The 15,709-nt window shown below is 41.8% G+C and overlaps 3 protein-coding genes across 5 annotated transcripts in view; 2 read left to right on the top strand and 1 right to left on the bottom strand.

The window, feature by feature from the left end:
- Nucleotides 1-3,341: 3,341 nt before the first annotated feature.
- Nucleotides 3,342-8,899, top strand: hmox2b (heme oxygenase 2b). The gene is made up of 7 exons (XM_030407892.1): nt 3,342-3,437; nt 3,945-4,088; nt 5,025-5,120; nt 5,214-5,331; nt 5,484-5,975; nt 6,386-6,509; nt 6,653-8,899. Exons 3-7 carry the CDS (start codon nt 5,053-5,055, stop codon nt 6,778-6,780), a joined length of 930 nt encoding a protein of 309 aa, XP_030263752.1. The 5' UTR covers nt 3,342-3,437; nt 3,945-4,088; nt 5,025-5,052; the 3' UTR covers nt 6,781-8,899.
- Nucleotides 8,900-9,532: 633 nt separating this feature from the next.
- Nucleotides 9,533-14,394, bottom strand: dnaja3a (DnaJ heat shock protein family (Hsp40) member A3a). 3 transcript variants are annotated; one of them, XM_030407890.1, is made up of 11 exons: nt 14,150-14,394; nt 13,416-13,552; nt 13,252-13,335; nt 12,956-13,162; nt 12,691-12,843; nt 12,462-12,609; nt 11,847-11,911; nt 11,486-11,614; nt 11,266-11,381; nt 11,004-11,114; nt 9,533-10,317 (listed from the first exon to the last, which is right to left on the bottom strand). In XM_030407890.1, exons 1-11 carry the CDS (start codon nt 14,355-14,357, stop codon nt 10,314-10,316), a joined length of 1,362 nt encoding a protein of 453 aa, XP_030263750.1. In that variant the 5' UTR covers nt 14,358-14,394; the 3' UTR covers nt 9,533-10,313. The 3 variants fall into 3 exon arrangements, with proteins under 3 accessions (XP_030263750.1, XP_030263749.1, XP_030263751.1); XM_030407889.1 differs by having other exon boundaries at nt 11,017-11,114; nt 14,150-14,393; XM_030407891.1 differs by lacking the exon at nt 9,533-10,317 and adding an exon at nt 10,331-10,696 and having other exon boundaries at nt 11,017-11,114.
- A 315-nt stretch (nt 14,395-14,709) lies between these two features.
- coro7 (coronin 7) overlaps nt 14,710-15,709 on the top strand; it is a 114,370-nt gene continuing 113,370 nt past the window's right edge. Inside the window, exon 1 of the mRNA XM_030407884.1 lies at nt 14,710-14,905. Coding sequence (XP_030263744.1) covers nt 14,846-14,905 — 60 coding nt within the window. The 5' untranslated portion in view covers nt 14,710-14,845. The remainder of the gene's footprint in view (nt 14,906-15,709) is intronic.

The raw sequence follows: 15,709 nt of genomic DNA, 5'->3' as shown, positions 1-15,709 counted from the left end.
CTGCTTTTACACTTAGTTCATAAGATGTGAATAACCAGTTGCAAATAAAGAGCACAGCAACATTTATTACATTTTGTAATACAGTTCCCAAGTAACCATTTACAGTTTTGTACAATTGCGGTCCCTGTGAGTGACAATTTAAGTTAAAATTTTTTTATTTTTTGTGAAGCACAGAAACAGAATATGACTAACTCTTTAGCAATGTACTGTGTATTTGCAGCTTTATATAACTGTTCATTATTAAACCAAGCCTCAACACTCTGGGAAAACAATTTAGATACAGAAGTTAGGTCCAGGCCAGCTACCAGCATGTCTTGCACATCAGTGTATTTACAGTGGTGGACTCAGGTAGTCTCAGGGTCAGGGGCGGAAAAACAAAAGATGGCACCAGCTGCATGCAGCAGGGCACCAGAGAACAGAAAGTCATGAAGCATTTATAGCAGAATATTTCCTCCGGCTAGGAATAAAAGTGTTTTTATTTTGTGATCAGCATCATGTCTTCTCCGTGCCAGATCCCTGATATTGTTAATGCTGGCTGCTAGAGGCATAATTAATGTCATTAGTTACACCTGTAATAGTTACACTAGTGGAAATTAAAACGGCAACAGAAGTTAAGCTGAAACCAGCTGGAAGGTTTCTTGGAAATGTTTTAAAGAAGATACCAGCTTGCCAGTTTTATTAACTGCTTTTTAGGAGATAGCAGAACATTATTGAATCATTTTGGGGACATTTTCAATACATTTTGAGGTAATCATTGTGGTACTTACGAAGGTTATTTCAAAGAAATGTAAAATATGTTACTCTGTAATTATCACCACCTACTTACCAGCCAATTTGCAGCCCTGTAAAATTGAGTGTTACCTCACAATCTCTACATTAATATGATATAGATCAAGACTAACAGCAGAAATAGCACATAAAAGGATTTCCTTTGCCAAAACCCATATGAATCAGATGTGTAGACATTTGCTACAGCAGACTTGTAATGAGGCAAGAAAAGCACCAGTGGAACAGATAATCTTAATAATGCTGCTTCTGTATTCTTGTCTTTCACAGACCTGTTGGGGTTTGTGCAGTATTAACCTTATCAACCTTTTTTTTTTCTCTTTTTTTTTGATGCTCCCATTTTCTTTTCTTTTTTCTTTTTTGTTGCCATGATGCATCTAAGCCTCAAATGAAATGCTGAAATGGACCTCCTGCTGCATGTCCTATGAGGCGTGTTTACGTCCTAGTTTTGCTGCGGCATTTGCAAGCACACATCACATATGGGCTCCTCAGCAGACCGGATTGACAAACAAAAGGAAATGGCAGCAAAATGGAGTCAAATCATGGCCGCTGAACATTTGTTTTGTGTGGTTCTCAACTATGGAAAAATCATCCAAGGCATCCAAGGGGGATATAAAGTTTCCCAGTCATTTCCCGCCAGTTTTTAGAGCAAAGTTATTGAACTCTGTTGTTGAACTGCATCAGTACCACAGAAGCACTCTGCAAAGCAATTAAACATAATGGCAACAGCTTGCTGGCACTCAGCTGCCTCGCCAACCGAGCATCTGACATTGCAGCCGGCTGTCAGACTAAAAACATGCCCTACCTACCTCTCTCTCCCTCTTTCTCTCTCCCTCTCTCTCACACACACACACACACACACACTCACATTCTCTGCCCCATATGCATCATGTACGCACAGATAGTTTCCTACATACACAACATACACGCAGGATGCACGCTGTCGCACACCGTTGTACAACTTGACTCAGGGTCACAAACAACCGCCTCGTGCATAATTCATAAACAGAATGCGTGACTCATATGCACACAGAAACACCTGCAGAAACATGACTGAACTATGATGTGTTATTGGCAAACAGCATGGCGTAAACAACATAACATGGAAAAAAAAACTGTTTTGTTTGCGCCTGAGGGACTGACTGAGCCTTAGTTGGCTCCACAGTCTACATTTTTTAAAGAACTGTGTAGGCTATAAGAAATTTAAAAAATCCAGGTATAAGCTTTGTGTTGTGTTTATGGCCAAGAGATTCAAGCTGTGAGAGCTTCAGGTTTGTTTTAATGTTGCACTCAGGATCCACTCTGTACAGGAAAAAAGAGCGGACTGCTAATTTCATACTGAGGCTCCACTAAATCAGAACCGATGAGCTGATTTTTACAACACGGCAATAAACACTGTCATAATAACAGAGGTAATTGCAGAATGAAACTGATCTGGTTTTGTGGTTATGTAAGATCTACAACTGCATAATCATCTCAGTGTGACCTGAGAGAGCAATAGAGAGTTTTTGCCAAAGGGTAATTTGTTGATAATACAGATTAAGACACATACGGGAGAAATTAAATCCTGCCAATTTATGGTATATGCTTGGTGAGAATGCCATCTTGTGGTTATTCTCTTCCCACCTGCTGATGTGGTCTTTAGTGATTTATGACATATGATGAAATATCAACATATTGCAGCAATTATTATATGATACGACCAGTAAACTAGCACACTTGGTAGTCATTCCTGTTTGGATTTTGCACAAGAAAAAAAGTTTTATTGACAAAAACCTTTTGACAATACTTGCAGTTGTCTTGTATTTGTTACAAATCAGTACTTTCCCTTCTCTCCCCTGAACTCTCATAACAGTAACTTTGTTATCTTCTTCTTTTGACTACAACATCCACAGTTATGGGAGAAAAAAACGTATTCCGATTATGAGATAAAAAAGTAATTATGAGGCTAATTTCGTTGTTTTATCTCATGACTTTATATCTCATATTTTTGGTTTCACAATTATGAAATGTCTCCCATAACCATGACTTTAATCTTATAATATTGACTTTTAACTAACATTTCGAATATCATGTCATTATATTACATTTCATCCAATAATTATGACTTTCATCTCATCTTTCTCTACTTTTTTTTATGTTGTAGTTCTGACATATGTCCACAAATTATGACTTTTGGGGTTTTAGAATATAATATATATACTTATAATATGACTTTTATCTTTTTTAATCTTTATCTTTATCTTAATTACGACTCGTATCTCAAAATTATGACTTTTATCTCATGATTATGACATTTCATCACATAATTATGACTTTGATCTCATAATTATTACTTACCATGGGAATATTTTTTCATCAAGCTTAGTCTTAATATCATTTTATTTGATCTATGATGAGTAATTAACACCATTGATCACTGTAGCTCCCAGCAGTGCTACTTGTAGCAGAAGCTAAAGCAGAGACATTACAGACAGACAGCCTACAAATCTATGGCAGCAGTGGTACTGAAAACTACAACCTCAGCACTTCCGGTGGGGGAGCGCATGATTCGAGCGGACGGGTGGGGGCGGAGTTGGACGAACAGTTCCGTCCTGAAGCTCCAGTCTGATTTGTCGTCAAGCGGACCGCTTTACAGTGCTGGGGCGAAGGTTTGTAAATGGCAATTTGATACCAAAGCCTCCTGACACAATAATATACCTTTCATAAGTGTATAAACGCGTCGAAGCTGCAGTGTTATGTACTGGTGCTCGTCAAAGTGTGCCAACTCTTGGTTGTTGACAAGCTAGCTAGCTGTTAGCCAACTTTGCTAGCGTCCTCCAGTAAAGTTAGCTGTTGTTGTCAAAAGGATGCTCTTAGCAAGTTAGACAGCGTTACCGTCAGGTGAGACAAGCGATACTGTACATCATATGTCGATGACAGGTTGATTTTTCATCACAGTGAGGGACTGAACGGAATTAAATCAGTTTAACAACTCGCCTCACACAACACTAGCTAGCTCATACCTAGGTTACTTGTTGTTCTTCGAGACTTGTGGTAAACGCCAGAAGGCCTGTGCTGTGTTGTATGAGCTTCCTTTGTTTGGCTGTATTCATGTCGTCGAGGCCAGCCCCTGCCAGACTGTGTCAGCTCACATTGCCTTATCTTCCTCTGTTCAGAGTAAGAGCGGCCAAAGGCTTAAGGCAGCTGCATCAGGGGGCAGAAGGCTTCATGACTTTGACCATCATCTCAGGGACATCAGCTAAAGGAAACAGGAGTGGGGTGATATCAGCTCCCCGGATCAGACCTCTGCTGCCTCTTTGGTAAGGGTTGATATATACTGTATTTAGATATATAGATTTTGTCTGTCTGATACTTGTGGCTAGAGCTCCAAAGGCATTTTTAAAGTATAATGATGCAGAGAGAGGAAGTGGAAAGTTGGTTACATCCTTAATTTGCTAAATAAGGACCTGATGACTGTCATGGACATTTTACTATGACTATGTCTGGTGACCTCGCCCCCTGACTCCAAGATGTAATGACTTATGAAATAAATAGTATTCTTGCACCTGTATGCTGTTATTGTGTAGATGTACAGGTCTCTAGAACTGCAGGGAACACCGCTGCTGGATTGTTGTTGTTTGTTGTTTTGCCTGAAAAAGCCGGTGTATGATCCCGGCTCAAATAACACTTCTGGACAGCAGCAGCTAGTATAGGTCATTGTGATAATACAAGACAATCTTGCATAAGTTGCTGTTAGAGCGGCAACAATTCATCGATTAGTTGTTAATTATTAAATTAGATAGTTGACATTGGTAGTAGTTAATAGTTGATCAGTAAACTATTTTGGTAATCAATTTGAGAGTCGATTTCAGTGTCAAAATACTCAGCTTCTTAAATGTGAACATTTATATGATTTTCTGACTCTTCTATGGCATTTGACTGAAAATCTTTGGGTTGTGGACAAAAGGAGACATTTGAGGACATCATCTTGTTCTTTGGGAAAACATTGAGCAACATTTTCCCCCATTTTCTGACATTTTATTGGCCAAACATCTAATCAGTTAATTGAGAAGAAACCAAACAGCTTAATCCACAATGAAGATAAAAGTTACTTTTAGGTTTAGTTCCTGTTGATTATGTCTTAATAAAAACAGTGTTTAATTATTAAATGTAAGATTCAGTAACGTGCATTGTAATTAAACTTAATTATGAATGATGCCATATTATTCAAGGTTTTTGTCTTTCACTGGTTCCAGAAACACACCACTAATTACAGCAGAGAAGATGGAGAAATCAGTGACTGTGTCCAATGGAGCGAGGCCTGCATATGAGGAAAAGGAAGACGCCCTCAGGTAATTCTCTCACCACTATTGTAACAGCATTATGGTGTTGTTAATCTGTCATAACATACAATATAACTCCTATTTTCTCTTTTATTTCCCCAGACCTGAGGATCTGTCTGAGATGCTAGCAGCAGGGACCAAAGAGGTGCATGAAAAGGCTGAGAACACCCAGTTTGTGAAAGATTTCCTCAGGGGTCGCATCCGCAAAGAGCTCTTTAAGGTTAGTCTGGAGCATGTCAGGGAGAATTTATACAATGCAATGTTAAAGAGTTCTTAAATAAACAAGTGATGTATGAATAAATTTCATAAACGTGCAGATAAAAAAATTATCAAAGTCTTACTTTTAAAAATATTTCTGTCTCGCTTTCCCAGCTTGGTGCTGTGGCACTTTACCACACATACACAGCCATGGAGGAGGAGATTGAAAGGAACAAAGACCACCCCCACTTTGCCCCGCTTTATTTCCCTGCAGAGCTGCACCGCCATGAGGCCCTGGCCCGTGACCTTGAGTACTTTTATGGCCCCGACTGGCAGAGCCAGGTCAGCTGCTCCGAGGCCACCCAACGCTATGTGGACCGTATTCATCAAGTAGGACAGGAGGACCCAGTGCTGCTGGTGGCTCATGCCTACACCCGCTACATGGGGGACCTGTCCGGGGGCCAGGTGCTGAAGAAGGTGGCGCAGAGAGCCATGAAGCTGCCGCCCACAGGGGAGGGCCTGGAGTTCTATCAGTTCGATGCCATCCATAGCGCCAAAGCATTCAAGCAGCTGTACCGTAGTCGGATGAACGAGCTGGAACTGGACACGGAAACAAAGAAGAGGCTTGTTGACGAGGCTGTCAAGGCATTCCAGTTCAACATGGAGGTAAGGGACCAGGGAGAAGGAGGTCAGAGAGACAGAATATGCAGGCTAAGTTTAGAAACATTAGTGTGTGCTCTGCTCCCTTTTCAGTAGAGGTGTGCTTGAAAAATAGTTTAGGTATAATGTTTATGACTGAAGGCACTGTGATCCACTAATGTTACCCTAATCAATGGTAACCATCTGTTAACTATCTCAGGTGTATTGGGCCCTTGTAGACAATGTTGTACATTCATCAGGCCCGCTTGACGATAATACTTGGATGTTTCAGATATTAACGGTGCTGGATTAGCCAAAAACAGACACTCAGACAGACCCTCTGGACCATCTGGTTGTTTTATCCATGGAACATTTCTAGAACATAGATTATGTAACACAGTCGATGACATCACATGCTGCACGTCTTGTGCTGGCAGGTGTTCGATGAGTTGGAGGAGATCGGCAAAACCATCCAGGAGGAGGTTTTAGATGCTGGCATGCCGGTCCATGGAGCAATGGATGGAGACATCAACAAGTGTCCCTACTATGCTGCCAAAATGGGTATGCTTTCATACTTCTGTTCCGTCTGTTATCATTGTGCCATTGTGAATAATAATTTAAAATTATATTTAAATGAAGGTTAAAGTTTTTTTAAAAGTTACGTGAGGATCTAAGTTGGTTTTCTTGCCCTCTTTGTGTCACAGCTGCGTCAGGTGGAACGGCGTACGCCTGTCAGCTCGCCATGGCCGTGCTCCGACACCCAACAGGGCAGGTCCTGTTTGCTACTTGGTTTGCTGCTCTGGCCGGATTGGCTGCGTGGTATCTGATGTGATCCAGCCGTCACCTTGACGCCCTGCTGCTGTGAGAGAGAGAGAGAAAGAGAGAGAGAAAGAGAGAGTGAAGGAAGGACAGTAAGGAGACTAGGAAATCCCATTAATCTGTGGACCAGTTTCAGACATTTATATCTGCTACAAGTTTATTTAATGTTACACGTTTGCTTAAAGGTTAGCTGACAGGAAATAAACTTGTGAATGATCAATAGGACCATAAGACATCAACTCCATCCATACATCCATCCATCTCTCAAGCTTGTTACAGTTTATCCTCCTGCCTTTTTATATCACTACCTCCTTCACACTGGACAATTCACATATTCCAGTGTGTTTGATGGTATTTTAACACTTGTGAGTGTTTTCTGATTTTTTTTTTTTTTGGTCATGAAAAGACAAGCTTGAGTTGCTGATTTGTTGTAATGTGGCACTTTCCCCTTAATTTTAATGAAACTGACAGAGCAAGGTGACTTTTATACAGTAACCTAGGTATATATTGTTATACAGTGTTAAAATTAGTTAAGAGTGAAGAAAGAATTTTGGTGAGCTGAAACATACTATGCAAATGTTATGCATTAGTATAACAGCACAGTGGGTTTTTGCTGGGTAGACTGCTGTGTTTTTTTTTTTTTTTTTTTTTAATGAGGCCTTTGTGTTTTTGTGTCAGAGGGATTGTAAATTTAAGTAGGGACAGGAAGTAATGTACGAGATGAAAACGCCAGCAGCGAAACAGCGGTTTATTTTCAAAATGTAAACTTGGAAAATGTCTTCATTGACTGTATTTTATTTTTTACCTGCCATTCCAAGCATAATGTGAAATCACATGCACTGCAGCGATGTTCTTTTTAAAAATCCATCATCACATTTCATGATTCATACGTGACCTCATAAGGTTTGCACAGGTGTACCGTGAGAGAGGTAGTAGGAGTCGTTTTTTTTAAGAAATACAGCACACCTACACTTTGACAAGTGTAAGAGTAATAAACGTCCTTCAGATACTAGTAAATATAGTAAAAATACGGGATATTTGAATCTCTACTGATGCATGTTCAGTTCTCTGCCTGTTGTTTGGTCCAAATGCATCGCTGAACCATCCATGATGTATGACTCACTGCTGATTCAGTTTTACCTGCCACGGGGGCCTATATTAGGACAGAGGCATTAGCAGAGGTGGCTGCAGCTGTTTTGAAGGAAATATTATTTTTGTAATATTCACAGTTTGTCTTATACATGAAGGCTAGATGAGTCTTAAGTGTTGTGGTTTATTACGAACTACTTCAGGTTGGGTACGTATACGTATTATTCACATGCTCTTCATACTGTGTAATGGGAAAAAAAAAACTGCCCTGCACAACTCGGCAAAGGAGGAATATGTTGTGCTGTGTGTACTGTATGCTGTGCAATTGCAATTTCCTGTAACCTAGATATTTATCCCGACACAGTAATTCCATTTAATAACTTTGCTTTATCTTTCCAAGCAGACTGTTTGTTTTTTGCTTGGATTTATTTGACACACCAAAGGAAACCTGCTGATAACAGCATTTCAACCAGGTTCCTGTGCTGTTTGTATTTGCACAATGCATTCACACAAATGGATGTGAAGTAGTCCTTTCATTAGCAGGTCTCATCCGGGACTACAGCGGTAGTGCAGCTGCTCGATCGCAGACGTAAACGGTTTTGTATTTGAGAGTCTCAGGTTTATGTTGCAGTCAGATGGCAATATACAGTAACTGCATATGGAGGACGGATACAGAGACTGCCCTTCTATATTCCCGCAGCTCAGTGTCCATGTGTTATTTTAGTTTTCTGAAGCTAGTGTGATGCGTCAAAATGCTGCAGTGTTTTTTAGAACATATTGAAGGGACATTTACTCGGATCTCAGGAGTTCAGGCTGTTTTTGGTCATCGATGAAACGCTGATTCAAGTGAGTGGGATGCATGACTGATTCATGTCGATCTTTATTCTCTTGCGTTGTCATTAACTATGCTCTTAATCCCTTTGTGTATTTAACTGGACAAAGCTTTATTAGTGACTGAATGGCTGGAATACTTTACGAGAATAAAAAAAATACAGGAGTAAGATGTGCTGTCTGTAATGAAATAAAGTCTGTTTTCCATGCTGTTCAGTTGTTTGTGTCATCTTGCTGACAAAGAAACCAACGAGCAAACGAACATGAGTTAAAATATATCCTCCTTGGTAGAGGTAAAACAAATGTAAATAGATGATTATCTTTGAAACATAGTTAATCAGTTGCATGTCTTTTAGCTACGGGAGCCTATCTCTGCCACTTAGGGAGAAGAAAAGATGAGAACTACACGTAATCCACGATAAGCAGCCGATAGAGATACAAAGGTCATAATTAGGACTTATATCTCATGATTTTGACTTTTTAACTGATCCTTTTGACTATTTATCTTGGAATTGGTTGAAATTGGCTTTCATATCTAGCAGATGCTGTCTAAAAATGCTTCAAACAAAAAGATCCCGAATTTATTAATGAAGTCTTGTGTCTTTTATCGCCAACATTGTTAATAGTGATCTAATTAATGGTTTGACATTTTACTAGCTTTTAAGCCACTCAGGAAATATCTCAACGTATGTAACAGATGAATTGGCGTATTTCATACATTTCATGTTCCCCGGGAGGATGAATCTAACTGGCGCCACCATGACGTTAACCTTTGTGGCTGAACGACACATCTCAACAAATATTGAATGTATTGGCAGAGAGAGTGATCAATATAAAGCAGAAGCTTTTCCCACACCATAGCTTTATTATAGATGTACAGTATATCTTCTATGTGACACATTGATGCAGCTGTATGATCCACAGTTTATGTACAAATGTAATGAAGAACTCAAATAGAATTCTTAATGCAAAGGGCAAACCACAGGACAGATTCCGGTCAGAAGTGTTCACAGTTGAGGAGAGACAAACCTTTGAGTTTGAGAGGAAAGAGACCGACGACCCACTGCAGAGACACACATCTTCACTGTCCAACAATTTAAGGGTAAACATATGGGTAAGTCTGGTGATGCCCTGTGAGCACTGAGAATTTACGGGAAGATTCAAGCGTTCATGAAGACAAGACAGAGGCAAAGAGAACAAAAGGATTAATAAACAGGTGGTTCAGTTAATGTTGAACTGTCTTTATCAAGACAATTTATTTCTGTGCACTGTTCTGTTTCTGTTATATCGTTCGTGGTTTTTGTGGTGATCAACAGGAAAATCGACATGCACCGACTGCTGTGCTCAATGATAAGTCTTTGTTGGCCTCGATGGACATTTGACAAGAAGGTGACTGGGGCACTGGAACATCCTCTTGTGTGTGGATTCACTTTGGCAGAGGAACAGAGCAGGTAATCCTCTGCAGGGCTGGTAGGTAGGTCCATACTGATCCGTCTTATACCTCTGTGGGCCTCATCCAACACCCAATACTCCTCGACCACCTGTCCCTTTATGATTTGGTGGTTCTTCTTCTACACTGTCCTCTGATCTACTGCTAATGAAGCGCCTCAGTTCCAGGATGACCTTTTACCTTTAAGAAGGAAAAGAATGTTGTAAAATATACTCTTGTAGTGGCACATATAAGATGCAGACAGGACATATAAGACACTCCACACTGGCTTATCATCCAGTTGAATGCAGGGGTGCATGCATCAGTGGTTTTAAGTGACAGCCACAAACCAGATAAAGAAGACATTATCCAGAAATCATTGTTTCATCACATCCATCCATCATCCAACACAACAGAGTGGAGTGGGAGGAATACCAGTCCTACCTGGTTTGTGGCTGTCACGAAGAATTAAACAATTTCTTAATTGTGGAGAAGAAGCCCCCCTCTTGTTTCAACTCTGCTTTCTTCTTGTCATGCTTGCTTTGCCCTGCCTCAGATGGCTTACCACCGCTGCCCCCACCTGGACAGAGATTAATACTGCATCAGCCAGTCTTTGGACTCAGGATGCTTTCCAGGTCTTTGTCATTTTTGACCTCTGATCAGATAAAAAAGATAGAACCCTTAACAAAGTCGAGTTATGGGAAAACCCATCTATCCCCTGTTGTCTGATGTCACACAGCAATGACATTACCTGTTCGGAGGAAGGTAGAAGTTATTTTGTAGACTACAGAATTTTATTTAGGTTGGTAAATGGAATATTCAGATAAGATTCCAAGCACAGAAAATGCCATAAAAATAATATATGCACTAGTGCTACGGTCACATACATTGTCCTCTTACCTGTGGTGGTGGCAGTGACACCGTTCACTGTCCCTTCCACGTCCGTCTCGTCCTCAGCATAGCTCATTAGAAGAGCTCTTTGTCTGTCGGTCAGTGTCCTATGCAGGAAAACAAAATCTTATGATCCTTTGCATTGGAAAAACATCCATTTTCCTCTAGACTACAAAGACTTATTGTATTCAATCACAAGACCCTTTCATATCCCCGTCTGGAGGAAATACACCAAGCAAAAAGAGGAACCTTACTTACTTGGGTACTTTTATTTTGACATGCACATAATGGTCTCCGAAGCCGTGGCCACTGATACGAGCAATTCCCTTTCCTGACAGACGAATCCTCTGGTCTGCCTGGATGCCTGCAGGGATCTGAAGACAACACAGACAACATAAGCAACGTAGATATCGCACTGTAGGGGTCTGAAATGTTTCCTCATTAGAGGAGAAACCTGAGGATGTACGGGTCTACTTACTGATAAGTTGAGTGTTTCATAAAGGCCCTGTGTCCTGGCCGTGCCACCCAGCACAGCTTGTGCCACGGAGACAAAGAGGTCGGAGTGGATGTCTGCACCATCCCTCCTGAACACAGGACTTTTTTGGACCTGAACATGGACACAGTGCACATCACCATCAATCACACATGGTATCAACACATCAAAAAGCAATGAACAATCGTGCTGACTGTGTTAATTAGAGGTAAAAGAGCTCAGACAGCTAAATGTCTTGTGACAAATCAATTATAATGGCACTGAAGTGAACTTGCACTTGTTTATTTCTGGCCTGGGTTTCTTGTGAGATCAGTACCGATGATAAAGAATTTATGTAGATACTCACCCTAAATGTGATGAAGATCTCCTTCTTACCAACAGGCATTCTCACTGTCTGACCATCCTCCACACCTTAAAGCAAAAACAAAACATGATCTTTATTAGTGTTCAGTGTGAAACCCTCATTCCCTTTAGGCTTGAAAATATGGAAGCATGGTCATCCTGATTTCATACTCACACCATTTCGAGTGGATGATCATGTTAAGGATAAGTAACGTTTAAACCCACAGATTTGACTACGGTAAAGGATTGAACCATTCAATTGGGAATGTTTTTGCAGTTTCATATTAGAATGCATGTGGTATGGAAGGGGGAAGAGAAGTGTGATGATTTCTTTCCATCCTTTTCAATTCAACCAATTTTAAGTAAGACTACAGCTGTAATGATCGTGGATTTAGGCAAATGTCTATTTCAATCTCAAATTTTGCAGGAAAAAGTACACTGCTGGTGGGCTTTTCAGGCTCATAACTAGTGATAAAAACAATCACAGCATTTAATTAGCCTTAAAACCAGTGAGCGTAAAAAAACAGGCACAAGCGTACAGAACAGCTTCGGTCCACAGAAAATACATACCAATTTATAGTAAGGAAACAATAAGACCAGGCAGCTGAGTGAGACTGACCTGCAGGTACAGGAACCATCACGTTCTTCTTCTGCTTGGTCTGCCCCCTCCCACGGCAGGAGCGACAGGGGTCGGAGATGACTGTGCCTTTGCCACCACACTGTCGACACGTAGAGCGCATCACAAACGGCCCCGTGTTCACGGTCTCCTACAGAGAAGACAACATACATGTGTTTAGTAGCTCAACCCAAACACACTTTGAAGAAAGACGGCCTGTTAGAGATCTTACCATGCCAGAGCCATTGCAGTAGTGACAGTGCTGGACCTTAGAGCCTGGCTCGTGGCCCTTACCATCACAGCGCTGACAGGCTGCGTCTATGTTAACAGAGATGTCTTTGTTGACTCCTTTTGCTGCCTGGGTGAAAGTGAGCTCCATCATGTACTGTGTGGAAAAAAATAAGAGGCAAATTCATCACTCTGAGAATGAACAAATAAAAATAAACCAGGTGAGCTCTCAAAAACTCAAATGAAGGCACTCCTTAGCTCACACTTACCTCTTGCGGCTGATCAAAAATTGCATTGAAGTCTCCAAAGCCGCGGCCTCCTGAGAATTCCCCAAAGATCTTGCGGAAGAGCTCCTCTGGGTCCACGTTGCTCGTCTGTCCAGACCAGTAGTGCTGCCCTCCACTGGCTTGACCTGCGTCAAAGCCTGTTGAGCCATATGTATCGTACTGCTTCCTCTTACCTTCATCACTTAGGACCTGCGAGAGACACATAGCAAAGATTTGTAATTCTAATGAGATTGCGGGAAAATACACAGTAGATGTGTCAATGAAGACTGAGACTAGACCTCGTAAGCTTCGGCCAGCTGAGCAAATTTCTCCTTGGCTTGTGGATCTTCTTTGTTGGTGTCAGGGTGATACTTCTTGGCCATCTGAGGGGACGAAAAACACAGTGTCAACTACTGCGACGGCTGTCTGCCTGAGAACAATTAGAAGCTGTGAAGGAGCAGACCTGGTAGTAGGCTTTCTTGATCTCTTTCTGGGTCGCTGTGCGAGGTATGCCAAGGACCTGATAGAAGTCCTGCTTGCTGCTAGCTGGGGCACTTGTGTGAAAGGACAGTGAGGAGACAGCATTTGGCGATTTGATACCTGAAACGAGTCAAAACAGGGTAGAAAGGGTATATAAATACTATAAAGAACAGCAAACCTGCATTACAGCTGCATTCAGGTGTCACTTGAGAACTGGAGTTTTGCAACTTCAAGGTAAATTGCATGTCTGCTTTATTCTTTACTGAGCTGACAACATTAGGTGACACATATTTGAAAGAGACAGAGTGGCACATCTAGTGAAGTTGCTCTGATCTGTACAAGAGCTTCTTCTGCCATAGAAGGTTCTAGAAACTTACTACAAAGGTTTATGTCGAGGCCTCAAAGACATGTCTGGGTTGGTTTAAAGATATGTTTGGCTTCAGTTTAAGGTTCTGGGACAATCTAATGAGAACACGATGTAACACTCACATCACCCCTTAACAAATTCAACTTGAAGACTACAAACCAAAGTTGGCAACACAGACTGCACCATGATTTCAACAGCTAACAAGCTCTACCCAACATTAACGCGCACTCGAGCCTTCATCAAGTCGCGTTACATTGGGTTTCTTTTCCTGCGTCACTCAAGTAAGTTAAATCAGCAATTACAACAACATTAGCCTAGCTTAGCCTAGCTAGGCCACTAGCATAACTCACCTGACAGCCCTTTCAATGTCAACGCTTTCCCGGCTCCGCCACACGACAGGCTGCCCCCTCGCCACAGTTTTTCCGCTGACATTGTTGAAACGCCGCGGACCCCTCCATGGCCAGCGCAGACAACTGCACCGACGGCCCGGCGGTGTGCAGAGGACACGATGACTGTAATCCAGCGTGAGGAGCAGCGGGCAGCTGAGGACGCCATCATTCCTGCACTTGGTCGCCGCTTCTGACACACTGCGCATGCGCGTAAGGGAGTGGGCGTCACCGAGAGCGCAAAGATGTTCTGCTTGAGTCAAGAAGATGCACTCCTAAGAAAAACGACTTGGAAAAGTTTTACTTAAATTCTTGTGTTTCTTTTTATAAACTAGCCGCAAGTTGCTAAAAAAGATACCAGCGAGGACTGGATAAACTTATTCATTTATTAGAAGTTTCATTGCGCAAACGAGCATCAGATGTGTCAAATAAAAAAAGGATGCGCATGTTTTGTGACCCGGAGTGGCACGTGACGGAGCATGGTGTCTTCTAGAGCGGGGAAAACAAACACTCCGCCCGAACGGCCAGCTCCTTCGAGCGAAGCGAGCGGACACCGCGCGTCCAAACTGAACTGTCAGCTGTAGCAGGAGTCCTCTGCCGAGTACCAACCAGCTCGACAGAGACACCCGGAAGGCACGAAAGTCAATTTGAGAAAGCAGCATGAATCGCTTTAAGACCTCCAAATTCAAAAACACAACTCCGAAAATTGCCAAGAAAGACGTGAGTAGCTCGCGAGCGACTGGGCAGAGCCAGTTTTCTCTAGCTAACATTAGCATTTGGTTATTAGCTGTGCTACTTAAGTGGTGTTTTGGGGGAGCGTCTGCCTGCCTGCAAGGGATGTTGAACTTCCTGCATCTGGAAGGCTGCATAGCATTGAGAGAACAACACGACAGTCTGAATTCACAGCAGTAGTATTCAACTAACTTCAAGGCTACTAGTGAATACTACATCACGTGTGGTTGCATGGAGCTGCTAGCCTACATCGCCCGTAGTGACGCCCATCACCATGCTATTATTTTATAGCTAACTGACTGACATTGATTTCATACAATCAGGTGGTGTTACACAATTTTCCGACTGCACACTTGAGGTTAGGTTGAATCTGCAGGGATTTGCTACTCGAGGAAGGTGGATGTTTGAATGGCATATATTCAGGAAAAGTGATTTGTATATACTGTTTCATCTCTGTCAGTGATAGCTGTCCTGTAGGCTGTGGAAGAGGCGACATGTCTGGACGGGAATGGGGGTGTCTTGCACAAATCTGCCGTTTTTCTCGCCCTCTAGTCCCATTTGTTTCAAGTTGCAACGCCTGCAGCTCTCCTTGCTGAGGTGGTTTATGTAATCTGCTACCTTGTTTTCACTGAGGCTGGGTAAAAAAAAAAAAAAAAAAATGCCTGGTATGTTTGGAGACGGTGGATAATCTTTGTATCTCATAAAATCTTCTGCACTTGCTCCCGAGACAGCAGGTGGTGCTTTGCTGCTGTGAATGTTAAAGTGGCCCAATGAATATGTGTGATTGTGGTT

The sequence above is a fragment of the Sparus aurata genome, chromosome 23 (genome assembly GCF_900880675.1).
Source record: "Sparus aurata chromosome 23, fSpaAur1.1, whole genome shotgun sequence".
NCBI classification, from domain to species: domain Eukaryota; kingdom Metazoa; phylum Chordata; class Actinopteri; order Spariformes; family Sparidae; genus Sparus; species Sparus aurata.
Note: the sequence above shows the minus strand (reverse complement) of the source record. Positions and strands in the feature narration are given on the sequence as shown.

What these genes read in the sequence shown, in the direction of transcription:
- dnaja3a (XM_030407891.1), bottom strand. Translation starts at nt 14,357, where the DNA reads ATGATGGCGTCCTCAGCTGCCCGCTGCTCCTCACGCTGGATTACAGTC. An exon ending in GACATTGAAAGGGCTGTCAG is followed by an intron (nt 13,553 to 14,149) that starts GTGAGTTATGCT and finishes GACTCGTTTCAG; the next exon opens with GTATCAAATCGCCAAATGCT. An exon ending in ATGAAACACTCAACTTATCA is followed by an intron (nt 11,382 to 11,485) that starts GTAAGTAGACCC and finishes TGTTGTCTTCAG; the next exon opens with ATCCCTGCAGGCATCCAGGC.
- hmox2b (XM_030407892.1), top strand. Translation starts at nt 5,053, where the DNA reads ATGGAGAAATCAGTGACTGTGTCCAATGGAGCGAGGCCTGCATATGAG. An exon ending in TCCGCAAAGAGCTCTTTAAG is followed by an intron (nt 5,332 to 5,483) that starts GTTAGTCTGGAG and finishes TCGCTTTCCCAG; the next exon opens with CTTGGTGCTGTGGCACTTTA. An exon ending in CATTCCAGTTCAACATGGAG is followed by an intron (nt 5,976 to 6,385) that starts GTAAGGGACCAG and finishes TTGTGCTGGCAG; the next exon opens with GTGTTCGATGAGTTGGAGGA.